The 27,211-nt window shown below is 35.4% G+C and overlaps 1 protein-coding gene across 4 annotated transcripts in view; it reads left to right on the forward strand.

Annotated features, from left to right (window-relative positions):
* Positions 1–23,992, forward strand: part of TMTC2 (transmembrane O-mannosyltransferase targeting cadherins 2) — a 218,470-nt gene extending 194,478 nt beyond the window's left edge. For 3 of the 4 annotated variants that reach the window (XM_088141854.1, XM_088141858.1, XM_088141857.1), the window contains 2 exons: positions 1,365–1,428; positions 20,526–20,748. In XM_088141854.1, coding sequence (XP_087997980.1) covers positions 1,365–1,428; positions 20,526–20,705 — 244 coding nt within the window. In that variant the 3' untranslated portion in view covers positions 20,706–20,748. Of the gene's footprint in view, positions 1–1,364; positions 1,429–20,525; positions 20,749–23,231 lie in introns of those variants that run through there. The other variant, XM_088141856.1, reaches the window with a different exon arrangement.
* Positions 23,993–27,211: the final 3,219 nt, after the last annotated feature.

A 27,211-nucleotide genomic window follows, 5' to 3' on the forward strand; every position in this document is an offset into this window, starting at 1 on the left:
AAAACAAAAATGAAAGCTTACATCACATTTCCGAGGCTTCACGCTTTTAAGCGTTAATACGTCCTGTTTTTTCAATTACTGCTAGATCTGATTACTTTAGTGAAGCAACTCACATTGGAATCCTGTGCCAATTTTGTCATTTCTTTTGCCATTTTTATTGATGCTGTACAGAGTCTAACACTTACATAGCACAAAGAGTGATTACTATTACATTCCATTCATTTTATGTGCAGAATCAGTGGCGGTTTTTCCCCCCGATAAATGAATATAGCAAATGAAGAAAACAAGTATGGGTGAGGTTTGAGGTCAAGACTCAATTTTACAACAAAAGATAGGTGGCCACATTTTTGGGTGGTGCAGTGGTTCAGGTGCTGGGCTAGGTTTTAGTCCTCCCTTGCACACAGAAGCCAGCTGGGTAATCTTGGACCAGTTGCTCCCTTTGAGCCTAATCAGCATCAGGGTCTGCAACAAGTCCCTCATTGCATCATGCATTGATAGCTTCACTCTGTAAATTAGGTGAATGCAGTGCAAAGACCCTGCAACCAAGCAGAATGAATGTTAGCAGCAGCAACAACAGGCTGCTACACGCACACACACACACGTGTGTGTGTGTATGTATACATGTGTGTATGTGTGTGTGTATGTATGTGTGTGTGTGTATATATATATAAAATAATGGGTGAAAGCTAGAAGTAACCCAAAATAACTATTTTTTGAAATTGTTCAAGATCATCAACAAGTACTCCTTTTTCAGGTACATTTTTTGTGCTTTGCCTATTTAAAGTGAACTCAGTGCTTTCTGCATTGACTTCATTTGCCCTCAGTTGCCACAGACTCATAGGCCCATCTGTTCAGCTATATAGGATTATGGTGTCATCCAATTCAAGGGGCCTTTAAGAATCAATGGTGCTCTCCTAAAGCAAGCACAACCGCTACCACTGGAACCACTTCTCTCTCTTTGCTTTATGCTACTGGTTGCAGCACTTAGATTTTATATTAAGCCACAGTAGTTTGCTATCTCTGAAATTGGGAACTGCATTTTCATGTAACTTTAATAATTAGCATTAAGCTAGGATTTAAATTCCAATTTTAAAAGATAAGACATGAATTAAAATTGTTTACAGGTTAATTTTCTAATGGTACATACAGACTAAAATGTTTTGATTACATGAATACTGACTTTGTAATTATATCAATATCATTATTTTTTTAAAAAAAGTATGTAAAAGTTAATGAATCCTTCACATAATTAGAAGCTGAAGATGTATTTCAACTATTAATAATGTCAATGATTCAATTAACTTTTCATTTTCCATCACCAAGTTGAATTCCGCTGAACTTGCCTTTTTTTCTTCTGTCAATAGACAAGCTAGTCTCAATGAAGCAGCTGAGAAATATTACAAAATGGCGGCTGAGCTAAGACCTAATGTAAGTACTTTCTTAAAGGGGATACATTACAGAGTCCTTGAGAGTTATAACGGTGAGAAAACCCAATATATTCTGAAGAAGAATTATTTTAATAGTATTTTGGCCTGTAAGCAAATGTGCAAGGTTCTTGTAAAGGTAATCTATAGCAGCAGTCTAATAAACCTTAACATTTGTCAACCAATTATTGTAGACAGTTATATTGATAAAGTAATTATATATGTGTCTTTTTTTTTTTCTTTTCTTTCATTTATACATTTTAAATTCAGGTTCTTGACTCACATTTTGAAGTGTCACCCAGGCTAACTTTTCTAATCTCAACAAGTGATAGTGAGGACTGTCTCATCACCAGTTGTTCCTTTCTGGAATGTTATGAGGGAGGGAGGGAGACAGGACACCATCCTCTTTTTGATCACAAATGTAAAAGAGTATGATAAATACATTTTTGGCTCTCCTGAACATTAAGCAAGTGCGCTTCGTCTGTCGGTTTTCTCTCCTCCTCACACATGGCCTGCACACCTCAAATCTACTCTGAAGGTTTTTCCTGAAGATTTTGGCAGTGTGCATGAGGAGAGGCATTAAGAGTCAGTTTTTCATGTTGAACTCTCCCAGTGATCAAATTCGTAGAAGGTAAGAAAAGAAACAATGCATTGCTGTGTTTAATTTTAAAAATGGGAAGGTTGAAAGATACTCAGCTTTTTAATATAATTACTTATTCTGTATTCTCTGTCTAGATGTTATATGTTCAATAACAGAGTGGGGGAAGGGAATTATAGAGCATCTACATTCTAAATACTGTATGTAAGCCATTGCTATAGACCAATATTTAGAATTCTTTTTCTTTTAATATTTGTATCTGGTTATTGTTTTTCTTCACTCTGTTTACATATTAAAAGCAGTAAAAATCAAAATAGATAAGGATTATACAATCATCATAGGGTTACAATGGACCTTGAAGGGACTTTGAAGGTCTTCTAGTCTAATTCCCTGCCTGGGTAGGAATCCTCAGTTCATCCCAGACAAATGGCTGATTATGCAGCCATGACTTCAAAAGGCAGACTGTTCCATTGCCTAAAAGCTCTCATAGTCAGAAAATTCCTCCTTATTTCAAGGTTGGATATCTTTCCATAGGGCTTCCACTCACTGGGGTTTATCTTACCCTTGGATACTATGGAGGATAAATAGATATCTTCTTCCCTTGATAGCTTTTCAAGTATTGAAAGACTACTGTCATGTTTCTCCTAAGCCTTCTCTTTTTTAGGCTAAACATATTCAGGTTTTTTTAACCATTCTTTGTAGGATTTAGCTTCTAAACTCCTCTTCATTTTTGTTATTCTTCTTTTCACTTTTTCCAGTTTCTCAGCATCTTTCTTGTATTATGGCAACCAAAACTGGATACAGTATTCCAGGTGCGCTCTGGAATGTAGAGCAGAACTACATTGCATTGCCTTTTGGGCAGCAAATAGTAGGTTTTAATCCAGAAACAAATGAATGAATGAATGTCACAGGGAATAAAACTTGAAATACTAAATAAAAGCAACACCTAGTTATTCAGTAAGTAGTAAGGTCTTCAATTCCACCAGATTCTCTCACTTTTCCCCCCACTTTTATATTGTACTCTCAGTGTGACACAGATTGTGTCAGCTGTAAGCTAAAGGATGTTTAGGCCAAAGGATGTTCAGTTAATACTTTTTTTTTTTGCAAGCTACTTAAAGGCAGCAAGATTAAAAGTTGTTATGGTTAAATTTGACTGTAGCCAAAAAAAATTTAGTTATTACAATTCCCTTCCTTTGGTAATAAGAATGGTTTTATATTTTATAATTTTAGATGCATAATAAGTTATAAATATATACATAGAAATATAAAGTTTGGGTGAATTGAATATAGATAGCTGTGACTTGGTATATCTATCTGTGAAGGAAATAGTTCTCTTTAGAGATTATACTTAATTCCTGGTCATAGGCCTTTACAATTGTTAAGGCAATTTAGTTGTCACAATTGAAAGCATCTCTGAATGTATTCATGTCATTCATGTCATCTTATTAATATGTGGTGTTGTATCATCAATAACCAAGATATTGCATACTTTAAATATGCAAATAAGACTAGATTTATAATGTAAAAGTTCAGATAGTTTCACTCTAGTTATCTTTTTGCAAAACAAGAGACGATGCTTTCAAATGAAACCCTGTGAATAGTATTTCTGTAAAGATGGAACATTTAGGAATTGTGTTTAATGGCTGAACTTTTTTTAAAAAGCTATTATCTCAAAAGAAGGCTGCTGAATTTACTCACATATATGTTGTTAAACAGTATAAAAACTTTGAAGTATAACCTCTGAAGTGTCAAATAAAAGCAGAGTGGATCATAGATTTTTCAGTCCCAAACCATTATGCACGTCATGACCTACATAACGCTGTCCTACTAGTTTCATATCAGGTTTGTCAAACTTGAGACAGTTTTAAGCCCTATATCTTCATCAGCTTGTCGGATACAGCTGTTTCTACTCTACCCGTTCAAAAAGATTTGATTAACTATTACGTGTACATTAGCATAATAATACATGCATGCATGCAAAGACCCAGAATAAAAGGTCTGGATATGCCTTTAGGCAAAACAAGTGCAGTTCCATGGCATAATTTTATGAGGGATGGAAAGTATTTATAGCTTGTGGGTTCTGTGTATGTAAATGGCTTCTATATCTTAAATCCATAATATTTCATTCAGAAGTCTACCAAATAAAGCAAACTGCTTGTACAAGCAAAATTTCTTTGCCATACATGGTATTTATCCCAACAAGGAAACTTCACTTGCATCCCAACTTTCTGGAACATATTATCAAGAAACTAAATTATTTTAATAACTATTTAATTAGAAACATATTCTGGTCCTCCTAATAACAATCATGCGTTGTTTTCATAAATTATAGCATCATGCATTTTGTTACCAACCTAAGTAATTAAAAGCCTGATGTTAGTTCTTTCTAATTAGGTATACTTCATTCTTTACTACAGTATATGATGATGCAATGAAATAATGTTGACCATGCAAAATTGGCTTAAACAACTTGGATTCAGTTTGCACAAGGGTTAAATATCAGTTTAAGAGCAGGAAAATCAAGGTTCCAGTCCCAGTCCAGTCATTAAGCTCATATATAGTTGTGAGTCAATCATTAAGCTTGAGGAAAAAACAATATATTTATTCTGAACCTCTGTTTGGCATGTGATTATTAATAAATAAGCTTCTTCTCAGTTTAAAAAACACACACACACATTAGAGTTTTTGACTGGTACTTGAGGAAACCCAGGTTCAAGTCTACTAATAGCCATGGAAGCTTATTAGTAACTTTGAGGAAGGAAGAATTTAAATCTAAGATTCTTTTTAAAACTTCCCTTGTTTCAAGGCTCTCATCAGCTCCATCCAGCTACAACTCACCGTGGTCTGCCTTTCCTCTCAGTTTATTATTTCTTCATATACTTGTTTTGTTATTCAATCCTCAGTCATTCTCTCTATGACCTAATCACTTCAATGTACTTCTTTTGTACCAGTTATTAATTTTTGTATTAAATCCACATCCCTTAAGCACCCATTCATTCTTGTACCACACATACTTCTTAAATAATCCATAAGTACCACATTCAATTTTTATGTTTTTCTGTAATATGTATCTCTCTCTTCCATGTAACAAATTAGGCAGAAGGCATTTTCACTTCTTTTGATAAATTTGCATTGCTCGCAGCATATCATCATATCACAGCACCCCCACAAATGGATATTCAAATCTTTCATAATCTTGTATCTTTCACTAATTCTCTCAGTCTTTCATAATTAAATCAGTCATGCTTGTAGATTTATTCACTTGCCACATATAAACATGAGTAGACTTAAATCATATATTTGAAACAGACATTTTAGCAAATAGTCAACAACAAGTACTATTCTCATTAATTCTTTACTCTGAGAATGGCCCAGTGACTTTTTCAGTACTTTCTTTTCTCCTTCTTTCTCACCAATCCATTCATGACACCCAATAGAATCACTTTTCCTCTTGCTACCTAATTATAATAATTTAGTATGTTTCACAGTTTCCCCAAGATCTCTGGACCTTTCACTATCATGTTCACTGGAGGATAACATGCAGCTATCACCAACCTATATATTTGTATGTTGATATGCACATTCAATCTAACGAACTAATTCATATATTTTAGCCCTTTCATTCATAATCAAACCTCTTTCACTTCTCTGCATGTATTTAACTCCACGAGGTTCGCCTACTTTCATTCAGATTGATTACATCTTTCTCTTACTTTTACAGACAATCAACATATATATTCTTCTGATATTTTTGTTTATTAATTCAAGGTCTACCATTTACTCCACTTACATTCCAAATTATACTCTTCCATATGCCAGATGGGTCCAAAATTTTGAACATCAAGGTTTTGATGAATTGAGGTTTTCACATAATGTTTTATAGCAAGAAGTGTAGACTACAATACTGCCATAGTTGCATCCAAGCCTCATACAACATTCCCTATGTGTGGCAAAGTATTAGACAAGGAGAAGCTATTTTTCCCTTTATATAAAATACTAGAACCAGAGGTCATCCAATTAAATTGAATCCTGGAAGATTCAGGACAGACAAAAAGATTTTTTTTATACAACATTTTATACAACAAACTTTGGCATAAGCTACCATGAGATGTGGTGCTAGCTACCACCTTGGCAGGCTTCAAAAAAAAAAGTTTGAACCAATTCATGGAAGTAATGGGGATCAGTGGCTGTTAGCCTTGATGGCAGTGTGACTGACTCTGAAGGCTGTCTGCTGGGAGACTAGTGGGCTTCTTTGTGCAGTTGGTTGGTCACTGTGAGTATAGTCTGTGGACTAGATGAGCCAGAGGTCCCATCCAGCAGGGCAGTCCTTACGTTCTTATTGTAAAGACACATTACTAGTCAGTTTTGGTAGATTTTAATCAATGTGCCATTGATTAAAGCAAACGCCAGTTTTATCTCAAGTATGGTGATGCTGTTCTATGCAACCTAAGATCTCTAATCTAAAGACTACCTTACAATCTAACACACTGTTGTTTGCGTCCCACCATCTAGATAATATATACAATACAGAGAGAAATCAAAACATGTATCCTAAGTAGCAGAAGATTGCTTTGGAGTTAACTGGGTTCCAGTTCACAGCTTAGTTTGATTAGTGAGATCATGCCAATTCAGTTCTAATGAAACTCCCAAGTGTCTCTAAATTATTAATAAGAAAACTTAATTGCTAATAGCTGTTGTTTATAATAGGTATGTGGAATCAGCAATCTGCCATTTAATAGATATTGTTGGATACAAAAATTGAAGACAGTTATTGGTTTCTGTCATCTCCTGTGTGTTTCCTGGAAGCATGTGACTTAACCTAGTTATGGACTGTTATTTTATATGGATACTTGAAAATGTGTAATCATAAGGAATTAGGAGTCATCACCAAAAAAAGAGGATTAGGAAAGGAAACAGTAGTTTTTAAATACAGTATTTCTGCAATAATGGTTGAATAGGAGTTATATCCTTAATTGGAATTCAGCTTCCTATTTCTTAATGGTGAGTCTTAGAAACATCACAGTGGGTGCTAAACTGCCTGCATCATTTTGTCTCCAAAAGTATCATCTGTGACTTTTGACTGTTCTTCTTGATGTCAATCAAAAGTAAAGTTGGTGAAATATTGAATCCATAGCAGTGTAGCATCGTCTGAGATTTAAACTTTGTGCTTGAACTCAATTAAAAAAGAATCCATCAAGATTTTTATCTTTGTAGAATATCTGGCCCTTATTTGGAAAATAATATTATTCATTAAATGATAGTCAGATGAATTGTAAAATTCATAGTGCCCAAGGATCTGGAAAATCATGTTCAAATTACATAGGCCTCAAAATATTCTGGCAATATATTACAAAACAAAAACTCTCATGAACTTATGAGAATTGGTGTAATTTTATGTGGCTACCCTTGGACTGTTTCAGCTACCAGTGTTCACTGATCACTAACTGGAAAAGCAGAAGCATTACTACATATTTTCAGCTGCAGTGGAGAATGAGTGTAGTAGCTAGGGACTTGATTGCCTTTGTTTTCAACTGAACTTCAAAATAAAATGTGAATTAAACATAGGAAGAAGAACAAGAAGGAGATGATCACTTCCTATGTATTTAATAATATTCTCTTGTAAAAGAAAAAGGAAAGAAATGTGGTTTTTCAGAGGGGCTTTGCCAGCCATATATACCCTGTAAGTCTCAGGTGTTGTTCCCCTCCCTTATATAAATAGCCGTTTCTCACTTTATCTACAATATGGGAGATAATAATACTTCCTATAGCTAACAGCAGAGTGAAGAACTTGTGGTTACACAATTACTGACAGAACCAGCCATCATATAATCCTATTAGAGTTCAGCAATATGTCTACGTGTTTATCATCTCTGTCTTAATAAAATTGTTGAAACAATTACTTTTTGATAACACACCTAAAATGCATTAATCATTTGAAAGCACTATGTAGATGTTAAGCTGCTGTAGTTGGCTGATACAGAGTAAGAACAACTAATATTCTAACTGAATCCACTTACTTTTAAGTCCTATTCTCCAGGTGTAGAAGTAAGCATTTTCTAGGCGGTCATCTCAGAGCAGAGATGGCTAAGCATTTAGTCATATGAACTGCCATCTGTAGTCTTGAGTTACTGCCCACTTATAATCTACTTCCACAAATTAGGGAGGGTCAGCTATGTATATTTGATTATACACTTGATTAAAAAAACTTTTCATCCCATATTTTGAGAAGTTCTTATTTTTACCCATTCCTATTTTTCATACGCCCTTTCATCACAATTTGGTCTCAAGAAATGTAAGGGCATACCTATCATCTGATTAAATGTCCATGTCACCTTCTCCCCAATATTTTTTTTTCTCTACAGTAGTAAACAAGCTTTTTCCTCCCATTAGACTTCACACCTGAAACAGTTATGGTTTTGTTTATATGTATGTTTGGCTGCATGTTACAGTTTTTCAAAATGGGTCCCTGTGCTTTGGCATTAGGCAACAGGCCAAATTTAAAATAAAATCCACATTAAACAATATGTCTACGTGTTTATCATCTCTGTCTTAATAAAATTGTTGAAACGATTACTTTTTGAGCACATGAAAAACAGGCCCTTATTGAAAATATAATTGGAACGCTGCATGCAGGTATATTACAAGTCTGTCTACACAGAAAAGAAATTACTTGGTGGTTCAAAAGCTGATGACCAAGAGCTCAACTGCACCTGTGTGTACTGTAATTGCATACAAAATATACATCCCTTAAATAGCATTGAAATGTTCCAGTGTTGTGTTTGGAAATTATCCTGTTCAGTAGCTTTCCTGTCTTTCTCGCTGTTCTGTTTGCAAGCCTGGTTCTTGGCAAGCTCTTGTAGTATATCTGTTAAGGGCTATTTAAAATTGGCACAGTATTCTCCTTATGATAGTTGATTAAATGGTCCTTGTGCCAAGAAACAAAATCTAGCTTTAAGTATACATGTATGTGCATTTGCTAATTGATAATGTAATAATTCATTGCTCTATTTAAATTTTGAAAGCAACATTCATTTCCATACCTTTAACATATTCTATATTCTTTGATGTCACAAGGTCTAGCAAAACCCTGACAAAAGAATGCAAACCACAGAATGTAAAGCGTATGCACAGCAACATTATATCAGTATTCTACAGACCTAGAATCTTGGGACGCAGCTGAGTGTTCCATCTGTCTTGTTGAAGTGCTTTCACAATAGCAAGCTTGCTTTGGCACTGGTAAATAATGAACACACCTTCTCCCTTCTCCCCTAAGTCCTTATGATGGGTTCTGCCATTTCTGATTTAGTAGCCAAACATGGCAAGGTATTGCATCTCATCTAAAGTGTGGTTTAGAAATTAGAGAAGGGAGAGAAAAACAGAGACTCATTCATTTTGGTTCAAGGCATGGTTTTGGCAGTACAGTTGAACATCCTTCCTCTTTTTAGGCAAGGAAAGAAAAGCAGCTGTTGCTTTGTACCACTTTTCATCACAAAAGTAAAAGCTCCTATTTTCACACACCACATAAATTTCATACTCTTTGAAATTGACATAAATCACCTTCTGACTTATATTTCATTTACATTTTAAAATCCATATTCCCTTTCTATTTCTATTTCCTGATCTATTTATTTTTTTCTAACTATTAGTATACATATTTGCCTGCCTTTCTTGCAGAATGCAAATCTACAGAAATTTAGAGAAACATTCTTTCAGGAAGCTTTTTGATTTCCAGGCAAATCGACACCCCCCCCCCCCCCCCGGTGTTCCCTGGAAGTCTCCCATCCAAGTCCTAACTAGACCCAACCAAGCTTTATTTCAGAGCCAGACAAGGTCAACAAGGTGCTGCCACTGCTGAGAGCATTTATCAGAGAAAGCGGGAAAATGAATTAGAAGAACTTGGCAGAACTCAAGTCTTTAGTTTCTGTAAATGCAAGACTCACATGAATATTAAATGTTCTTTAAATAAATACCATTTTCATGTTTTGTCTTGTACTTGGTTGCATCTAACAGTGTCCATTTCTCTAGCTGTACTGAACATTTATGTGAGTAATCTCTGTGATGACTCCTATTCCTCTTCCTTTACCACCATACTGCATTTTTGCATATACTGTATTTTCCCAGTTGATAACTGATGTGTCTGCCATGCTGTCAGCCTCCATTAACAATTTTTGCCAAGGACTGACCCTACCATTGGGCAGAATGAGGTTGTTGCCTTAGGCAGCAGATGCCAAGGAGAAGCAGCTGTCACCCAGCATTCCTCTTGAGTTCTCTATGAGAATTAATTGAAGCAGTTTAGCCTACTAGCTGCCCATCCGCTGTGGTCCTGGCCAAAAACTTAAGAGATGGGTGCCGGTGTTGTATATGCTTGCTGAATGTTGATGACAGACAGACAGACAGACATCAGCATCACACACAAATGCAAACAGTACAGTTAAATCTGCTAAAACCATACTAACAATACATACATAAAAACAATGCTAAGATCTTTTGTTCTATAAACAATGATATTTGTATTCTCTCTTGACACACAGTTACAGATCAAAGACATACAGATACTGCACAGTGGGATGATTCTTCGAGTTAGGATTGCCAAACCAGGAGTGATTAATCCTAGCTGAGTGTCAGTCCCTAATTGACTTAGTGATACATTGTGAATGACTCTCAAACAATAACCTTTCCAAAATACATTTCTCAGTAGTGCCACAGAATGTACACTGACCAGGCATATCTGAGCTGTAGCCCTCAACATTCTGAATATGATATGACAATGTTCATGATCAATTTCAAAATAACTGTGGCTACGATTAATATTGAATATACATGGAACAAGTGATTTCTCATTCTGATGAACAGAATGTGCTGACTCTAAAAAGACACTGGAATAAAAATTACCTGTAGCAGAACAGAATATAGCCTAGCATACATATTTGATAAAATCCAAATAGAGCTAAATGGCCAAGCTTAACTGCCAGTTAAAGACTGGAGTGATATGGAAAGGAATCGTATCTCAAGGTCAGCTCCCAAGCACAAGCAGAACAAGCTTTGGATGTGAGCCTTCACCACAAGAACATGTGGACACTGATCCCTACACCGGTGTACTTTAATTTTCAGCTATGTGGGCTGTAAACCAGAAGGGATAAAGCAAATTTTTACAGATTTCTAAATTAAAATAGTCCACAAGGAACAGAGTAAGTAGACCTCAGCCAAACCACAAGGATTATTGTTTGATAGTTTATTTTTTTAGATTTATATCTCACCTTTCCTATAGAGATCAAGGTGACATACGTAGCATTGCCTCTTCCAATATTTTCTCAGAAAACAGCCTTTTCAGGTGGGTTGGGGTGAGAGAGAATGACTGGCCCAAAAGCACCTGGTAACCATGCTTAGCTAAAAATAGATTTAAGTTTCCCTGATCCTAGTCCAACAGCTTAACTGCTACTCCACACCAGCTCTCACCTTCACCTTCTATAAGGGGAAAAGATAGAGATGGCCTTGCATAAAGGAGAAACTAAGACACCCAGGAAAAATGGAAGAATTTATTCACAGAGCTGGATCATACTAGCCAGCAACAGGGTCACCTGGAGAATACATTATCTTATAAGGAGAGGCCCAAATTCAGACAAAGATGTAACTAAAGACTTGTTCATTAAAGTGGATCATAACTTAGATCTCTGAGGCCAGGAATTTCAAAAAGCGCTCTCTAGCCATTTCCCTTTGTCAGCTGCTATCTAAACTGATTAGCATCCCTTAGGTGGATGGGACTGAATAGTCATCAGTGATGAGGTAGGTTTAATCTAGTGAGCTTTTGTATGAGCAGCTGAGAACTTCTGTTATCATGTCGTATTTTGCCTAGATAGTAAGAAGTCTTAGGGCAAACCCTGTCTTTGTCAGAGGGAGAGAAAATCAATGCCATGTTTAGAAAACCTTATGCTGCAGATTGAAAAAAAAAAAAATGAGTGGGAAGAGAATTACTCCAGATACATATCAGTGGAATCTAGAGAGAGATGTGAATCTGGGGCATGAGAATGACAGTCCCCTGTCTAGCCCAATTCTCAGTTTTCATTAGTGGCAGTGCAGTTTCCTCATGTACTTAGAATAAATGAATAGGAAAAGCTAATGATGGAACTAACTCATGGTGGAAATCTTGGAGCAACTGATAAGAGCTAAATTGCGATGTAATTGATAGGAACAGGTATGATTGACTAGACTGACTTAACTCACTGGTATAGTGTAAATGAGCCTTCCACTGGCAGGATTGGATGAATTTAACATCTGATGCAATGTATTACTTGAGGAACAAGGAAAACATTGAAACATCAGAAATATTGTAACCTAAAATTGTTGGAAATAGCTCTTAATGCAGATACTGTAAAAATGGTTGTGTAATACTTATATAGATCAGTACATATTGGTCATCATTATATGTAATCATCCATCCCATATATATGCATAGCCAGTGGCTCCTGGCATCAAATATAAAATATTGCAACACTTTCAAAGCTGCCTTTGACTTGGATTATAATTCTGATACAATATAAAGTATAACCGTATGTAAAGAAAGATTTACTATCTAATAAATGCAACAAAGGTCTGGATGTGCCAGTGATTAAATTATGTCTTAGGCATGAAAATATACAGCTTGACTCCCATAAAGAAAAATTCAATGATTTGAATATGCTTATATTTTCCATATGGTAAAACCATTCTGCACAATAATTATATGCAGAATAATTCTGAAAATATTTGGGCTAAAGAACCAGGGAAGTTTAATTGTAAGCAATTTGTGAGGTCTGGAACACATATGTGCTTTGTTTTTTCTAAATATATATAACTACTACATTTAAAAGATTATAAGTCTTTAGGAAGTTAGATTATACTAATTAAATAATACATTAAATGTTTAGCTTGCTTTCCCTATGGAATGAAAGAATAATTGTTAAGGGGTTTTTTCCCCCCATTGTATATCAAACTCTTGATATATAGCTCTTGAAAAAAATGTAGAACACATTCTTAGTTCTGTGGGGGGGGTCCATATTACCAGATAATATTTCATAGCCCAAAGTTGGGCATTCATATTTCATCTGTATTTTAAACAGTAAATAAAACTCTATTGAAATGTAAATGTCAGATACTACTCACATACTTTAAAGCAAGTTCAGAAAATGATGTTTGAAAAGTTGTTTATACTGTAAAGACAGATCCCTTGTATTAAGTAGGGATACTACCCTCCAAGTGTATGATAGACTCCAGTTTGTTTTCAGGCTGAGCCAGTTCCTCTCTTTCTTCTACTTAATATTCTTGAATGGATAATTCTTGGAACGAGTCTGCCATATGCTTTATCCCATCATACAGATTTCTTCAAGGCTTTAACAAGCTTCTTTTGTAGATTCAATAAGAAAACATTTTCCAGGTCATTCTCTTGGTTTATCATTTGTATTTCCCTTTTGATTTTTAAAACTCCAGCCACTTTCTTTTGTATATCCAGTAAAGTAGCCTTTTCCAAATCATTCTCTTGGCCTTTCATTTGTAGTTCCACATTCTGTACTTTCTCTGTCTTGTCAGATAAAATTTGTTCCACATCTGTCATTCCTTCACTAACATCTTTAGACATAGTCTATCCATAGAAGCAGACATCATTACTCACTTTGTTGATATTGTAGTTACTAACTTCTGGCTTCATTCTTCAAAAATCTTCTTAATTTCTGATGTTATAACGCTTTGTGTCATTTTGTAAATCCCAGTATTAACTGACATCAAGTGTGCTTTTTTTTCCCCTTCTGCTTAAAATCTTTAGTCCCCTCTAGTGTCCAGTTTCTAAAATCATCACTTATCTTTTGTTATGTCTTACAGTTGCCAGGATAACCAAAATAAGTCTCTTTCAATGACTTGTTGTTTATTTTTTATAATTAATTCCAAAATCTTATAATGAAAGTATTCTAAATTCATCGGGACCCTTAATCCGTTTATAACTTTCTTAGATCAAAATCTTATTTAGCTTTTTGCTGTTTATTTCACATTCATTCTTAAGCTTCTAATTAATTTTTCTTTTTTCAAAGTTGAAAATAAACTCACCTGGTGAAGACCTGTCATTCTGAAAGTCTCTAATAGCTTTAGAATAGTTAATAGACAATTTCCAACAGTGGTTAGAAAGTGAGGTTTGCGAACTTTAAAATGTTCCACCATGGCTGTGAGCAAGATGGCTGATCCTGTCATCTCCCAATGCTCAAACTCACAGAAAACCACTGTCCTGTGCTCTCCTAGTGAAGAGCAGCCATCTGGAGCATATGGAGGCAATATCCCATACTCTCCTTATCTGGAGAGGTTCTAAGGGACTGGTCTACTCACCGGTTCCTTGGTCTTTGCTATGGTCGTCAGCTCTGTGAAAGTCTTCAATTTGCCGTACCATCCCTGGAAGCCCCTAGCATAAACAGTTTCTAAAATTGTTGTGACTGAATCATTCAAGGTATAATAGTGTGCAGAATGTGTTAATATTACAGATTATTTTTGTAATCATCCCAAGTAAGTTCTTTCAAGAACTTGAAAATATTCCTAAAACAAAAAACAGCTGAGTGCAGGATTCTGCTATGAAGGGGGCCTTTCATTTGCATGATTTTCTATTATTTAAAGTTGGAGCTTTCTCCCCCAGAGGCAATTCATATATTCCAGTTGCTTAAGTGGCATCACCAAGAACCTGAAGGGCAACTCCATATCCATATCTACTGTGAAAGTAGCACATTGGAGCCTGTCAAAAAGTAAATGCCAACTCCAAAGTGATTCAGCAGTACACGGTTCTTTTTAGCAATAAAAAATACCGTGTTGACATTTTGATTGCTTTCGAAAATAGCACGTTGCAGCCTGGCAGTGACAGCAGAAATAAAAGTTCAAGTAAAAATTCTTACCATCGCCACAGGAGGATGAAAAGGCCTGACAGCACATTATAACGTGGTCATTGGCAAGATGAAGCAGAACCACCCTGAGTCGTTTTCATGCTTGGTGATGCACACTGGAGATAAATCTTTTTCATTTTCTCTTTTATTATTTTATTCCTCTTTATCAAGCTACTGTATATGTTTTCAATTAACAGACTCAAGCCTTCATAACAGAGATTGGTTAAGAAGAGAGAGCTGCCCTAATGTTAAAGCTGAAATATTTGGATACCATGTTTTTCAGAGCATTAAATCTCTTTCAGCAACAAAAGCCTGATGGCTGTTCTTTAAAAAAACAAATAGGCACACTGAATGCAGAAAACAACACCTCAAGCCGGCTTGAGGAGTCAGGCAATTTAACCTCATTGAAATTACCTCTGTAAGGGTGTATTTATATGCACATTGCTATGTTGATTATATCACCCAACAAATGAATGCAGCTGTTTAAAAACCTGTAGTTGAACATTGTGTGTGTGTGTGTGTGTGTATTGGAGAACAACCTGCTACAGATGGGAGATGAAAGAGAGATGGGGCTTAGGAAATCATATATCTTCATTCTTTAACAATGAGCTATCAGGCTATGCATTCAGTGCCCTTCCAACCTACCTTCTGAAGTATGAATGATTGTCTGAACACACAGATGCATAGAATTTGATAATTTAATTGGTATTCAAAACCTACACATTTTCAACATTCCTTTTCAAATGTAGAGCTGTTGCTGTGGCTTAACATTTTTTGTGGTAGGACAGTTTATCCAAAGTAATTCTTAAATTTCTGTTAAGGAGTTTCAGAGATGATAGGCAAGTAAATAATGTGTTGCATCCATAGTTTCTATCTTTAGATTTCTTCCATGATATATTTGCATCAAATATACATTGGCCTCAGTGCCAGTTCTTCTGTCTGCCCCCACCAGCAATAAATGATAAATACCCTGAAGGACATCCTCCTGGCCACTATACTAGATAAACTTTTTATAGGTGATTTGAAGACACTTATTTTACTTATATTGTAATCACCAAAGTTTATCTTGACATAGCAACGTCAACCAATTCAACTTCAGTCCTTAGTCTTGCACTCTGATTTCACTGTGAGAAAACAACAAAGGGACAGCTGTCACATCCTTTGGCTTCATGACAGCCTGTTGAAATCCCTTGTTAGCTCTTGTCCCAATGCAAACTAGTTATTAATGGACAGCCAGTTTTAAACTTGTTCGTCAAAGAATATGCTAATTGTTTTTTTCTTCTGTGGGATGGCAGCTATGATTGTTTGCCAGTGCAGAGGAATTTCCAACACCTCAGGGATAGTAGAAACTGGCATATACGAATGGCAGGCAGATGAAGTATAAAATTTATAGCATAAAATACCTTTAAATTCATGTTAGAATGTTGTCAGCAAGTGAAGATAAAAATAAGTCATATAGAGTACTACATTGACTTAAGACTGCATTATATTAATTGGAATTTGAGGGATTGGTACATATTACCATCTGTAGTGGCAATATCACCTTAGTTACTCATTTTGGTCAAAACGTTTTTGAAGAAATTGGAAAAATTGCTCAGCAATCTTTCATCATTATGATAGTGTATAGATTTAATATAGCAGAACAGTGGATACTATTTTTTGAATCAATGGTATTAAAAGTGTGAGAAATAGGATTAACTGAAAAATTAAGGAAGCAGCATATAGTCTTGAAAAATCCTTCAGTTAAAAATTATTATATCCAAATTTGATCCCAGTTTCTGAAGTATATCAACAAAGTGATTCTCCATCTATTCTACTATTTTTGAACAAAAATATGTTTGTTCATTTATTAAATTTATTGATATACAGTAAGCACTCAAAGCCAGCTTTCAATAAGATATACAGCTGTGCAGTTATAATCTACTTGTCAAAGTGTGCATATTGGTATCTATACAAATACAGAATTTGACCACATAAATATATTAAATATGGCTATTTGAAATTTCATATCTATCGTTAAGATTAGAAATATATTTCTATATACTTCCAAACTCTATTTTTTAATGGCACATGGGGGAGGTAGGGTGTTTGTTGTTTGATTTTGTTAGCTTTATTACATTGCTAACTTGATATTTTTTGTTTAAATAAAAACAAAATTAGAACAATACTGTATAAAGAACAGCAGAGGTGAACCATGGTTAAACAGTATATTTAAATAATGGAAGAAAAGGAAAGTGTGACAGAGACAAAAGGAGAAATAGCTAGAGCCAAAGGATGGGGATAGGGAACTTTTCTAGAAGAATTTACACAAAATGATTCTCATGAGCAGCATTCTGTCTTCACAAAAGGGCAGTTGTATACAAAACATTGATTTAAAAGGAGGTAAACAGATGAGACTAATCCCTGAGCTGTGCCAGTACCCCAGTTACCATTTTTTCTGTGCAGACGGACATGTTGGAGTGGAAGCTGCCACCAGCATGCCCACTTCCCATTTAAAATCATTCTCATCTGAAACCAAAAATCGGCAGGAAACTTGAGGGGAACTGAAAAGTATCTGCAGGCCCTGGTGCCCACACAGGCCTAGATTGCCCATCATGAAATAAAGGATAAATAGAGAATGCACTTTGTGTGTGTGTGTGTGTGTGTGTGTGTGTATTTGTATGTATGTGTGTGGATATACACACAGTGTGTGTGTGTGTTTAATCAGCTATATAGGAAGAAAATAAGAAAAGAAAAAAGGAAATGACAAAAATGTGTGGCAAGGCAAAAAAGAACAAGAAGAGAAACAAATCATTCTGACTTCAGAACATTCCTGAAATATGGTCCTTTCTACTATTACTTGTCAAGCTGAATCCAGGAAAAAAGCCCAGCCTTTTGCTATTTCTAGTCTTCTACCTTCCTTTTCTATTGTTATCTTTTCCTTTTTTTATTCCTCCCTGTACTATTCTTACTTTATAGTACTGTTATATGAATTAGGCATCCCATCATATATGTAGGTTTCCATGATGACATACTAACTTTTCACCAAGTCTAATTTGATTGCAACTAGAGCAAAATATCAGTGGCTGGGTCATGGTGATGAACCTACTATCACTATACCACCTTAGCTAGCATTGCAATCTTTGGAGCAAGATCGTAAGACTTTAGAGGCTGGGCAAATGATTTACCCTAATAACTGTATAAAGACCATAAAAGAATTATAATAAAAGCTTAATAAAACTGCCAGCTGGATCCTTTTGATGTAAAGACACTGTCGCCAAAAGGAAATGAATAAAGAGAATGTCTTTTGTTTCATGTGGCCAGGGTGTCATTTGTTTTGTGGCTGGGAGGAATCCCACATTACTGGGCCAGTAGCTAATGTACTGAAAATCATCTTCATCTGTCTTTGATAAAATACAGTATGTATAAAGAAAATAGCTGAATTCATTTTCAGGTGACAGCAGACAACTGCTACTAGGATAAGCAGACAGGGTTTTTTACAGTCCTTTATTCTTTGCAGGCCTCAAACCATGATTGGCCTGCCATGAACAACATCTAGCAATTGGTTGAGCAGCACCCTCTAAATGAGGTGCCGTTTTCCTGCCTTCAGCTGGCATGTCATAAGCGGGAAAGGGCAGCATTTTCACTGCAGGTGTGAAAGTACTGCAGGCAAGAGCAGAGTTAAACCTTCATAATGTAATATTTGGAACAAACAGGCAGATAGTTTGCATTCTGATGGATTGGACAAGTCTGAAGAATTCTCTATTTCTAGCATCCCTTTGCTTATAACAGAAGTAGATCTGGGTAATTACATTGCTGGTGGAAGCATTTAAGCATTGAGCAGAGAGATAAGCAGAGAACATCAGTAATTTCAAAAGTGCGTATTTTGTGAAGGGTAACATCATAATATTTCTTTTCATCTGATACTTACACATGCCAGCATTATTTAGTAGGTTTGAGGATTTGGAAAGTAATTATTCTTCAGTTTCAATAAAGACATTCCTTAGTGATGCTGAATGTCATGAACTGCTGCAGAACAGAAGAACAGAAGGCATTTTGTACGCAACAGAATCGTCACATCAAGAGGCACATGGATTGATTTTATAAAAACAAGCAAGTGAAGGCTTTACTGTACTGGGTAAAACAAAAAAGGAAATATGAAAGACAACGGACAGTACCTACTTTATAGCAGAAGCAGTCAGCGTCTTGGTGCCCAGTAACCGTACTTAAAATATATTTAACAGCCAGTGATACTAAGCAGAACTATGATGTCATTGTGCGTGAGGCCCACAAGAATGATGAGAAAAAATCTTTAAAACTGCCATGAAGCACTATTTTTAATTTACACTAATAATAACCTAGGCTTAGTGATGTAGTAGTCGTTATCATTCCCATATCTAACAACTCCATGACCTTTTATTAGAAAGTATTGAAATGGATGCTATATCTCAACAAATTAATTTGTCACTGAGAGTTTCTCTTCTCATATTGTATAACTTCCTGACTCATTTCTATTATTTTCCTAGAATATTACTTTGATTTAACACACATTCACTTGAAATTGCCCCTCTTTCCTTGTCTCAGGTTAATTCCCTCTATGAACAGTAGATAATGTTGCCTCCAGAACATCTCCAGAACACCTATAGCATGCCCTAGTATCATTCACCTAGGAAGGTTGAAGCAGTACAAAGTTACCAGATATTGGAATGATGCAAAGTGGAAAGCATATTTCAAATATGGAAGGAAGGTACTAGAGATTTTCTAGGATCCTCCACTAAGCATTTCTAAAAGTTTTGAAGATGCAGTAGCAGCAGTATTCAGTATCACTGATGAATACCGTAATTGAAACTAAAGAATTATTTTTTGCAACCCTCAAATCTATTACAGAATGCTGGCCACAAAACATGCAGCCATTTTGAAAGCATCAGAACTTCAGCGTAACCATTTGCCACACTGCCAAACTAGTTGCATTGGTGCAATCAGGCAACATATTATTTACATTCAAATTTATACTTAACCTGTTTTGAACTAAACACAACATGCTTTCTCGATAACATTATTAGTCAGAGCTGGCAGTGATGATATTCAAGGTATCGTTCATGGTATCAGAATAAAAGAACTTACACATTTGTTTATTTCATCACCATGAATTCTAATTCCTTCTCAAGATTGGGTTTGCTATAGAACCAAAACCTAAAGTACTGTAGTTTTAAATGCTCATTTAGTGATCTACTTGGAATACAAAGAATAAAACTGATTTGCTTCATTTAATCTTATCTTCCAGTTTTCCTTATCTAGTAAGGAAACAAAAGAAGAAAAAAGAAGAAAAGAAAAAAGACTCTGTGGGGTGGGGAGGACAGCTTTTTGTGACCAGGAGCCCTATTACCTGTGGTTTGCACATTAAAAGAGTTAATGTTCTCCATGTGAACACTTCAGCTGCAAAGTGTACTGTGCAACTGATCAACTCATTCCTTACTTACCACTCATATTTCTTCCAGTTGCTTAATTGTTTCCATAAAAGTAGCCTACAAAAACATAAGGGAATAATTTTGCTACTTAGATGAAAGCTCTTAGACGAAAGAAGATGCAAAATAAACTCATGTTTTCTCCATCCTTTTTCTTTTCTTTTTTTTCCAGTACCCAGCTGCCTTAATGAATTTGGGAGCTATTCTTCATCTCAATGGCAAACTTTTGGAGGCTGAATCAAACTATCTCCATGCCCTTCAGTTTAAACCAGATGATGTCATCACACAATCAAATCTCCGCAAACTCTGGAATATCATGGAAAAGCAAGGCTTAAGAACAACCAAAACATAATGCAGGGTTTTAAAGTAAAGCTTTTTTTTTTTTTTTTTGCAAAGAGTTTAGAAAAAAACTAAAATCCAAAATAATTTTGGAGCGCTGTTTTGTTGAGTGCTCTTGCTGACTAGGCTGTAATTGTCAAAGGTTGTAATTGCTGCTAGGAGAACCTACAGGGCTGCATTTTGATGTTTTAAATTGAAAATGAGAAAGAGGTAAAATCTTTTTGATAAGTTTCATGAAGGACTTAATGATTATTGCCAAAAGCCAGAAAATGGGGGGGGGGGAACACCCTAAAACTGGAGCACCTGAAAGGGACCCACTTTAGCATGTTCACTAGGGCATACTAGTCATTTTCACCTTGGTCATTTTTATGTGGTTTCTAGTAGAAAATATTGGCCCATTGAGCATCCATCCAGTCAATCTAAGAATTTAGAAGATGAAGACTGGCTTAAATTATTATCTTAGGCTGTAATTCATTAAATGTATACTAAAACTAAATGTGTTTGCTTTTTGTCTTGATGTTGTATAACTCCAAAGCCTGCCTACTGAGCTAGTTCAAATACTAGCTCAACCATTTGAAAAAGATTTGAAAGATGTGGTTTCATGTCTAATATTTACTGGCAAATGCATATTGTTAACCTGTTTAGTTGGTTGGCTGGATGTGAATTATCCTCTGAAAGTGGTAGAAGTAGGCAACAATGAAGGAGGCTTGGAATGTAGAATTAGCCATACACAGTAGAACTATACCAGTGAATGAAGAATTAAGGCAAGCTCTCCATCATCTCTCTGTAATCTAATATGCTCCAGAGCCTGAATGGTCAATTAATTTTGAAAGGACACCAGGTTGCTGAACATGTAAATGCTTCTATTTTTGCTTTACCCATGTCAAAAGTGGGAGTGATCTGTGTTTTACAACAGAAGCTATCCACTGGGGAGGAGAGCTGAATTTTGTTCACTACTTTAACTTTGTTATGCTATGTTGCTTTAACCAGCTTGCCTTATTTCCAGGATCAGATTAGAGTTAAGCTGGAGAACTGTGTCCAGAGTAATGAAATGTAAAATATGGATGTAGTTTTGGTCTCATCAACAATGAGACCATTTGTATACACACATTTTATATATGAACTGGGTAGACATATGAAGAAGAAATATGAATTCTCTGCCCTTTAATACATTGAAAGCAAAGGATAGAACAGTGTAGGTGAACATGGTACTAACATTGTTTTTGAAAATATGCAGACACCTGTAGCATGCTGGTTCATCTCTACATGCTGTAGATTTTACAGATTGGATATATGACGCATCAAGGCACATACAAAGCAAACTTCTAATCTCCATTAAACTGATACCCACCTTGCCAGTGTGTGTATATATACGCACATACTTTTTCAATGTATGCTTTCACTGGATTAACAGAACTAATTTGTAGGCATGCAGTTGGTTAATACATTTTTGAAATGTTAGCAGCGGGATTTACTATCAGTTTGTGAGAAATAAACTATTGTGCTACCTGCAAGAAGCTAAAAGAGTTTAATATTACTTTAACGTATAGCGAATATGCAAGGTGTTAGACCAAAAGGGATTATGCGACTGACAATAGTTGCCAATTATTTTTGCATTTATTTAACTTTATTTATAGATGAAGAGAAAAATGTGTGCAGATTCTAACCCAATTCTGCATCAGCGTTCTTTTCCTTGGTTTAATATTTCAGCTTATTTAGCATAATTGTTATGATTTGCATACAAACAACATTTAAAAACTAGACCATTTACCAATTCCCTTTATTATTAGCTAGACAAGTGACACTTTACAAAAAGGCATATATCTCCAATAGTCATTTTTTATATCAGTATGACATAGGCCAGGCATCAAAGAGACATGTCCAAGGGCTTGTCATTGGCCAGCTTAATTTTTCATCCATGAACCATATAGCCAATTCTTAATTCATACTTAAAGCCATTTCCAACTAAAATGGGAAGCATGGGTTGGTTCAGAAATGGAGAGCTAGTCATGTGATTCTTTGCATCCTGGCCTTATATCCTGGAGCATTCATAGATTGAAGATGTGTCTCTGAGAATCCTCCATGTGTTAAAAAAAGCATTTGTACTGAATATCATTCCATTGTTATTTGAAATTGATGCATTGTTGAAGCTCTTTATTTGCCAACTGCAGCAAGTACTCATTAGCTAGGATTCCACAACTGTTGCTAGTCTTCTGGTTGCTTTTCATGGTGTGCTTTTAAATGTTTAAAGAATGTATTGGTGTTTAGAAGGAAACAGGAACACATTTATTCTGTGCATTTTAGTCACCCCAGCTTTCTAGGTAGACCTATTAAGGAACAATGGGCTATCTTCTCAGCATAACCACAATTTATGTCATCCTTGGTGATACTCTGAGCTTGCTTGATTTTCCATTAGGAGCACCATTGTTAGAAACATGTTATTGTTAGGCACCACCTCCTAATTTTTATTTTCTTACATTAGCCTATTTTATTTTAGAGCTTTGTGCAGATGAATGACCTTTCGATTTTTTCCTTCCAGGTGCAATCCCAGAAACTGTTTCATGGGATAGACAAAACTAACATTTTAACCAATGAAATTCAACATTTTCACTGTTACGCATTCAGATATGGATAAAATGCAATGGTAGCTTCAATCTATTTACCTGAACAAATCAATTTCTCAAATCGGTAAAGCCAAATGCTGTATTAACTATGAAGATTGAATTTTTAGCATCATCCTATGCATGCATACTCCAGAGTAACTCCCATTAAATGCAGTGGGTCTAATCCCATGAAATTGTGTATAGGATAGCAATGTAACTGTATAACTATGACATTCTGAAATGTTGTTAGACTTCGGTATGAGATGCAAGGTCAACTTCCTGGTTGTAACATTTCACTTTTTATTATAGCATCTCCTTCTTATGTTTGTCTCTTTATCCATAATTACATTTCTTACTAGTTTTTCACAAAGTTGTACAGTAGTTTTGCTTGTCGCAAATTGAACAATGACAAATTGTTTAAAATAAAATCACGTTTGTCCATGCATTTTCAGTATAGGGTTAGGCTTTATATCTCTCAATTTTCAGATAAGTTTAAAATGTTGTCTCTGCTCAGGGATTTGTGGTGGATATTGCAGACAGTGCTTAAAAATAAGAGCACAAATTTACTAAATTAAATTTTTATTTTTTGAGAAAACATATTTGTATAAATTATCAAGATTTGTAGGGTTTCCTTTTTGTAGAAATAATTGTTTATGTGCCAGATAAGAAAATCCACTTTGTTTTCAGTAATAAATGATTGATAACAAATGTACTGAATTTGCTGTCGTCTGTTATTATCAGCATTCAATTAATATTAATTGGATATACATTAACTTCAACAATAAGATTTTGTTTTTATGTGAGATATATTGACAATGGCTGAATTCATATACCCTATTGAACCATAATATGGTTTCTTTGATTTTAATTTATAATGGTGTATGAACCCAGCCAGGGTTATAAACTATCTTATATAATTTAGTATGTGAGTGAACCAGGGCGAATGGTTTGTTCAACAAACCATGGTTGAAACAAAACTTGACATCAAGCTTTATAAACTTTGCCAGAGTCACTAGCATACGCTAGACAATGATGCTTTCTGCCATACGCTTGTACACAAAGACATATTAATATATTTAGATTGGGACTGGGCATATTCCAGAATCTAAAGGTATTGTCTGGTGCCCTCTCTTATGTGTTCCTTGCTGCTTCCTGAAAAAAGACAGAGGACTTGTTTCATATCAGACCTCAGAAAAAATCTTAATATTAGGGATGTACATGTTCACAAGATTCTGGACAGGCTTCTTGGTTCAGTGTTTTAGAAAATAGGCCAAAGTAAGCTAATTATGCACTGCCTGATTTAATTCAAGGTCAAAGTTGTAAAATATGTTTCCCATTTATTAGGATGAGAAATCCAGTGGATTTAATTTATATTTTAAAGGGTAATAAGATCCTGGCTATTACTAAGGAGATGAAGACTCCTTGTGCTTGATACAGCTCTAAACTGTGACACCAAGACCCTTATCCAGTTTTGGAGTATAATGGGAGACATACCACCCCCAGATTAAGCCCTTATGTTTCCTTATTAAAAAAGAAGGAAAAATGAAGGCTCTACCAATACATTTTAAATTGGGTGGTTAGACCCTTCTAAAGCATGTGATGGTTTTTTTCAGTGTTAACTTGCTGTATGAATTTTCCAGACCCAACCAAGGTGTTTTGGAGTTTAGTTTTGTTTTGTTTTGCTTTTTTGTGTAGAAATGGAATGAGAAACTTGTTTCTGCCCTACTGTGTCTCTCATTCTTGATATTTCTGATATAATTGATAAAAATTGAGTACAATAATAGTTGAAGGGATTTGCCCATTCTTGTGTACCTTTAGCACTGGTTTGCTACATGCCTGTTAGAGTGTCATTATGACAAAATATCTGAAATAAACATACATCACAAATAAAGATAGAAATAAAACAGCTTTACAAAATAGATACCCATTAAAACTGATCAAAGAATGTGTCACATGATATACATGCAGGGATAGCTAAATCTGATGATAAAAATGTGTTCCTTTAACACTTTAAATCTATTATTTCGCTTTACAGTATCCCTTTTTTTTAATCTATGTTTATTGTTAAAATATTGAAATAGAGGGAAAAAAGCAAGATGATGCAAAAACAAGACACTTCAACATGTGAATGTTTTAAAAACCATAGAAAAAAGAAAAAGCAAATGACTTTTTAGTAATCCCCCCCACCTTTCCTTCCATTTGCGTGTCTGACTCTGAGCCACAGTTTAGATATTGGAACATTGCATCATGCATTAGTAATTGTTGTTAATTTCTTTATGAGTCTTAAAAACCACATTCCAGATGTCCAAATCTGCCTCGATCTGTGATATATTGTATATAAGGGAGCCATTTCTGCTTGAATTTAGTTAAACTTCTACTGTGGATATATATACTCTCAGTTTTGCTGTTGCAGCATATTCTCCAGTTTTAATCTCCCAGTCTGATATCAAAAGCAAGGTATCTCTTTTTGGTATCATGTACAAAATAAAATGACTATCTCCCTCCATTGTACTTATCTTTTGGGCTGTATTTTATTTTAATACAGTGCTAAAAATCATAAAACATTTTGAAACAATGAATCCTGGTAGAACTCTATCACACCAAGTAAGGCTATTCTTGATAGAACTGCTAATTCTAGCTTGTTTTGAGGAAGCTTTCTTTGGGAAAATCGTGCCTGACCCTAATAACTTTTGATCAAGTTAAATTGCTAGTAGAACTGAGCTGTTCATGAATCAGAATCATTCATGCCAGGCCAATAAAGCCAATTATTGTAGGAAAAAATGGAAAGAGCTCATCAGCATTCTTGAGACGATAATCAATCAAGTCTGCCATTCAAAATATTCATTTGATGACTGGGTACTACATGTCGGGCATAGCAAGCAGGGTGTTTTTTTTTTTTCTGGTGATGTTGTAAATGGGTATCTTTCCCCCCCCACCCCCAGGCAACTGTCATAATCGATCAGGCATCTCATTAGCCAGCTAGCCAGGATATTGTGATAGTTGTCTAGAAAGAAACAATATGCAACTTTGCAGGAAGCAACACAGTACAAGGTCAGATATTCAAAAATGTACTACTATATTTTGCCATCCTAAGAACATCCAAGACAGTCCACAGAGAATGCAAATTATTATTTTTTGAATAAGCCAAATTCAGAATAAATGTTTATGCAGATGATATATTTCCTCTTCATCTTATAGATGCCCCCCCCAAAATCCCAAAGTGTGAACCATGCTTAAAATGAATACATACACATACCCCAAAATCATTAAGGGTCCCTTACATATAAACAAATTAAAAAAAAAAACAAGTTCCTATGTTTGTAGCAGCAGAAGAAAAAGATTAAGGGTATACAGTTTGTCTACCAAATCCAAGGTTTGAGTGATTACTCTCCCTTCCACCTGAGCTCATTCTCTTGTTAGAATGAAGATGGTTCAGGTACTCTTCATCCATTCCCTAAGAGTTCTGATTCTGTCATGTTGCCCTTGCTGTAAAGCAGTAAAAAGAAAAAACCCTCCTAACAACCTCCTTTCAATGGGAATGTCCAGATTGTGCTTTCCCTCACTCCTGCACTGACTGGACAAGTAATGGGCAGAGACTAAAAATTCTGCAAGAAAGAGGCTAGGAAGAACTGTTGCTGCAGCATCTCAGTCTCTGATCAAATTAGCAAGTTCTGTGTGATAACTTATAGCTTCCCTTTGGTGGTTTAGGATTCATAAAGGGTCCATGTTATTAGCCTTTCATCTTGTATTTTCCAGATATATTTGACTACAACTTCCATAATTCCTAGTTATGTGCTGCTTGTCTATAATGAGAGGTATTTATGTGGGTTGCAATCCAGTGCGTTTGGAGAGCTTCAAATGTAAGATTGCTACATTGGATCCATCAGGTTCTTTGGTAACTACTGCTGAAACAACA

Source organism: Python bivittatus, unplaced genomic scaffold (genome assembly GCF_059951505.1).
Source record: "Python bivittatus isolate LINGU-HERP-01145 unplaced genomic scaffold, Pbiv_v1 ctg000330_np1212, whole genome shotgun sequence".
Lineage (NCBI taxonomy): Eukaryota > Metazoa > Chordata > Lepidosauria > Squamata > Pythonidae > Python > Python bivittatus.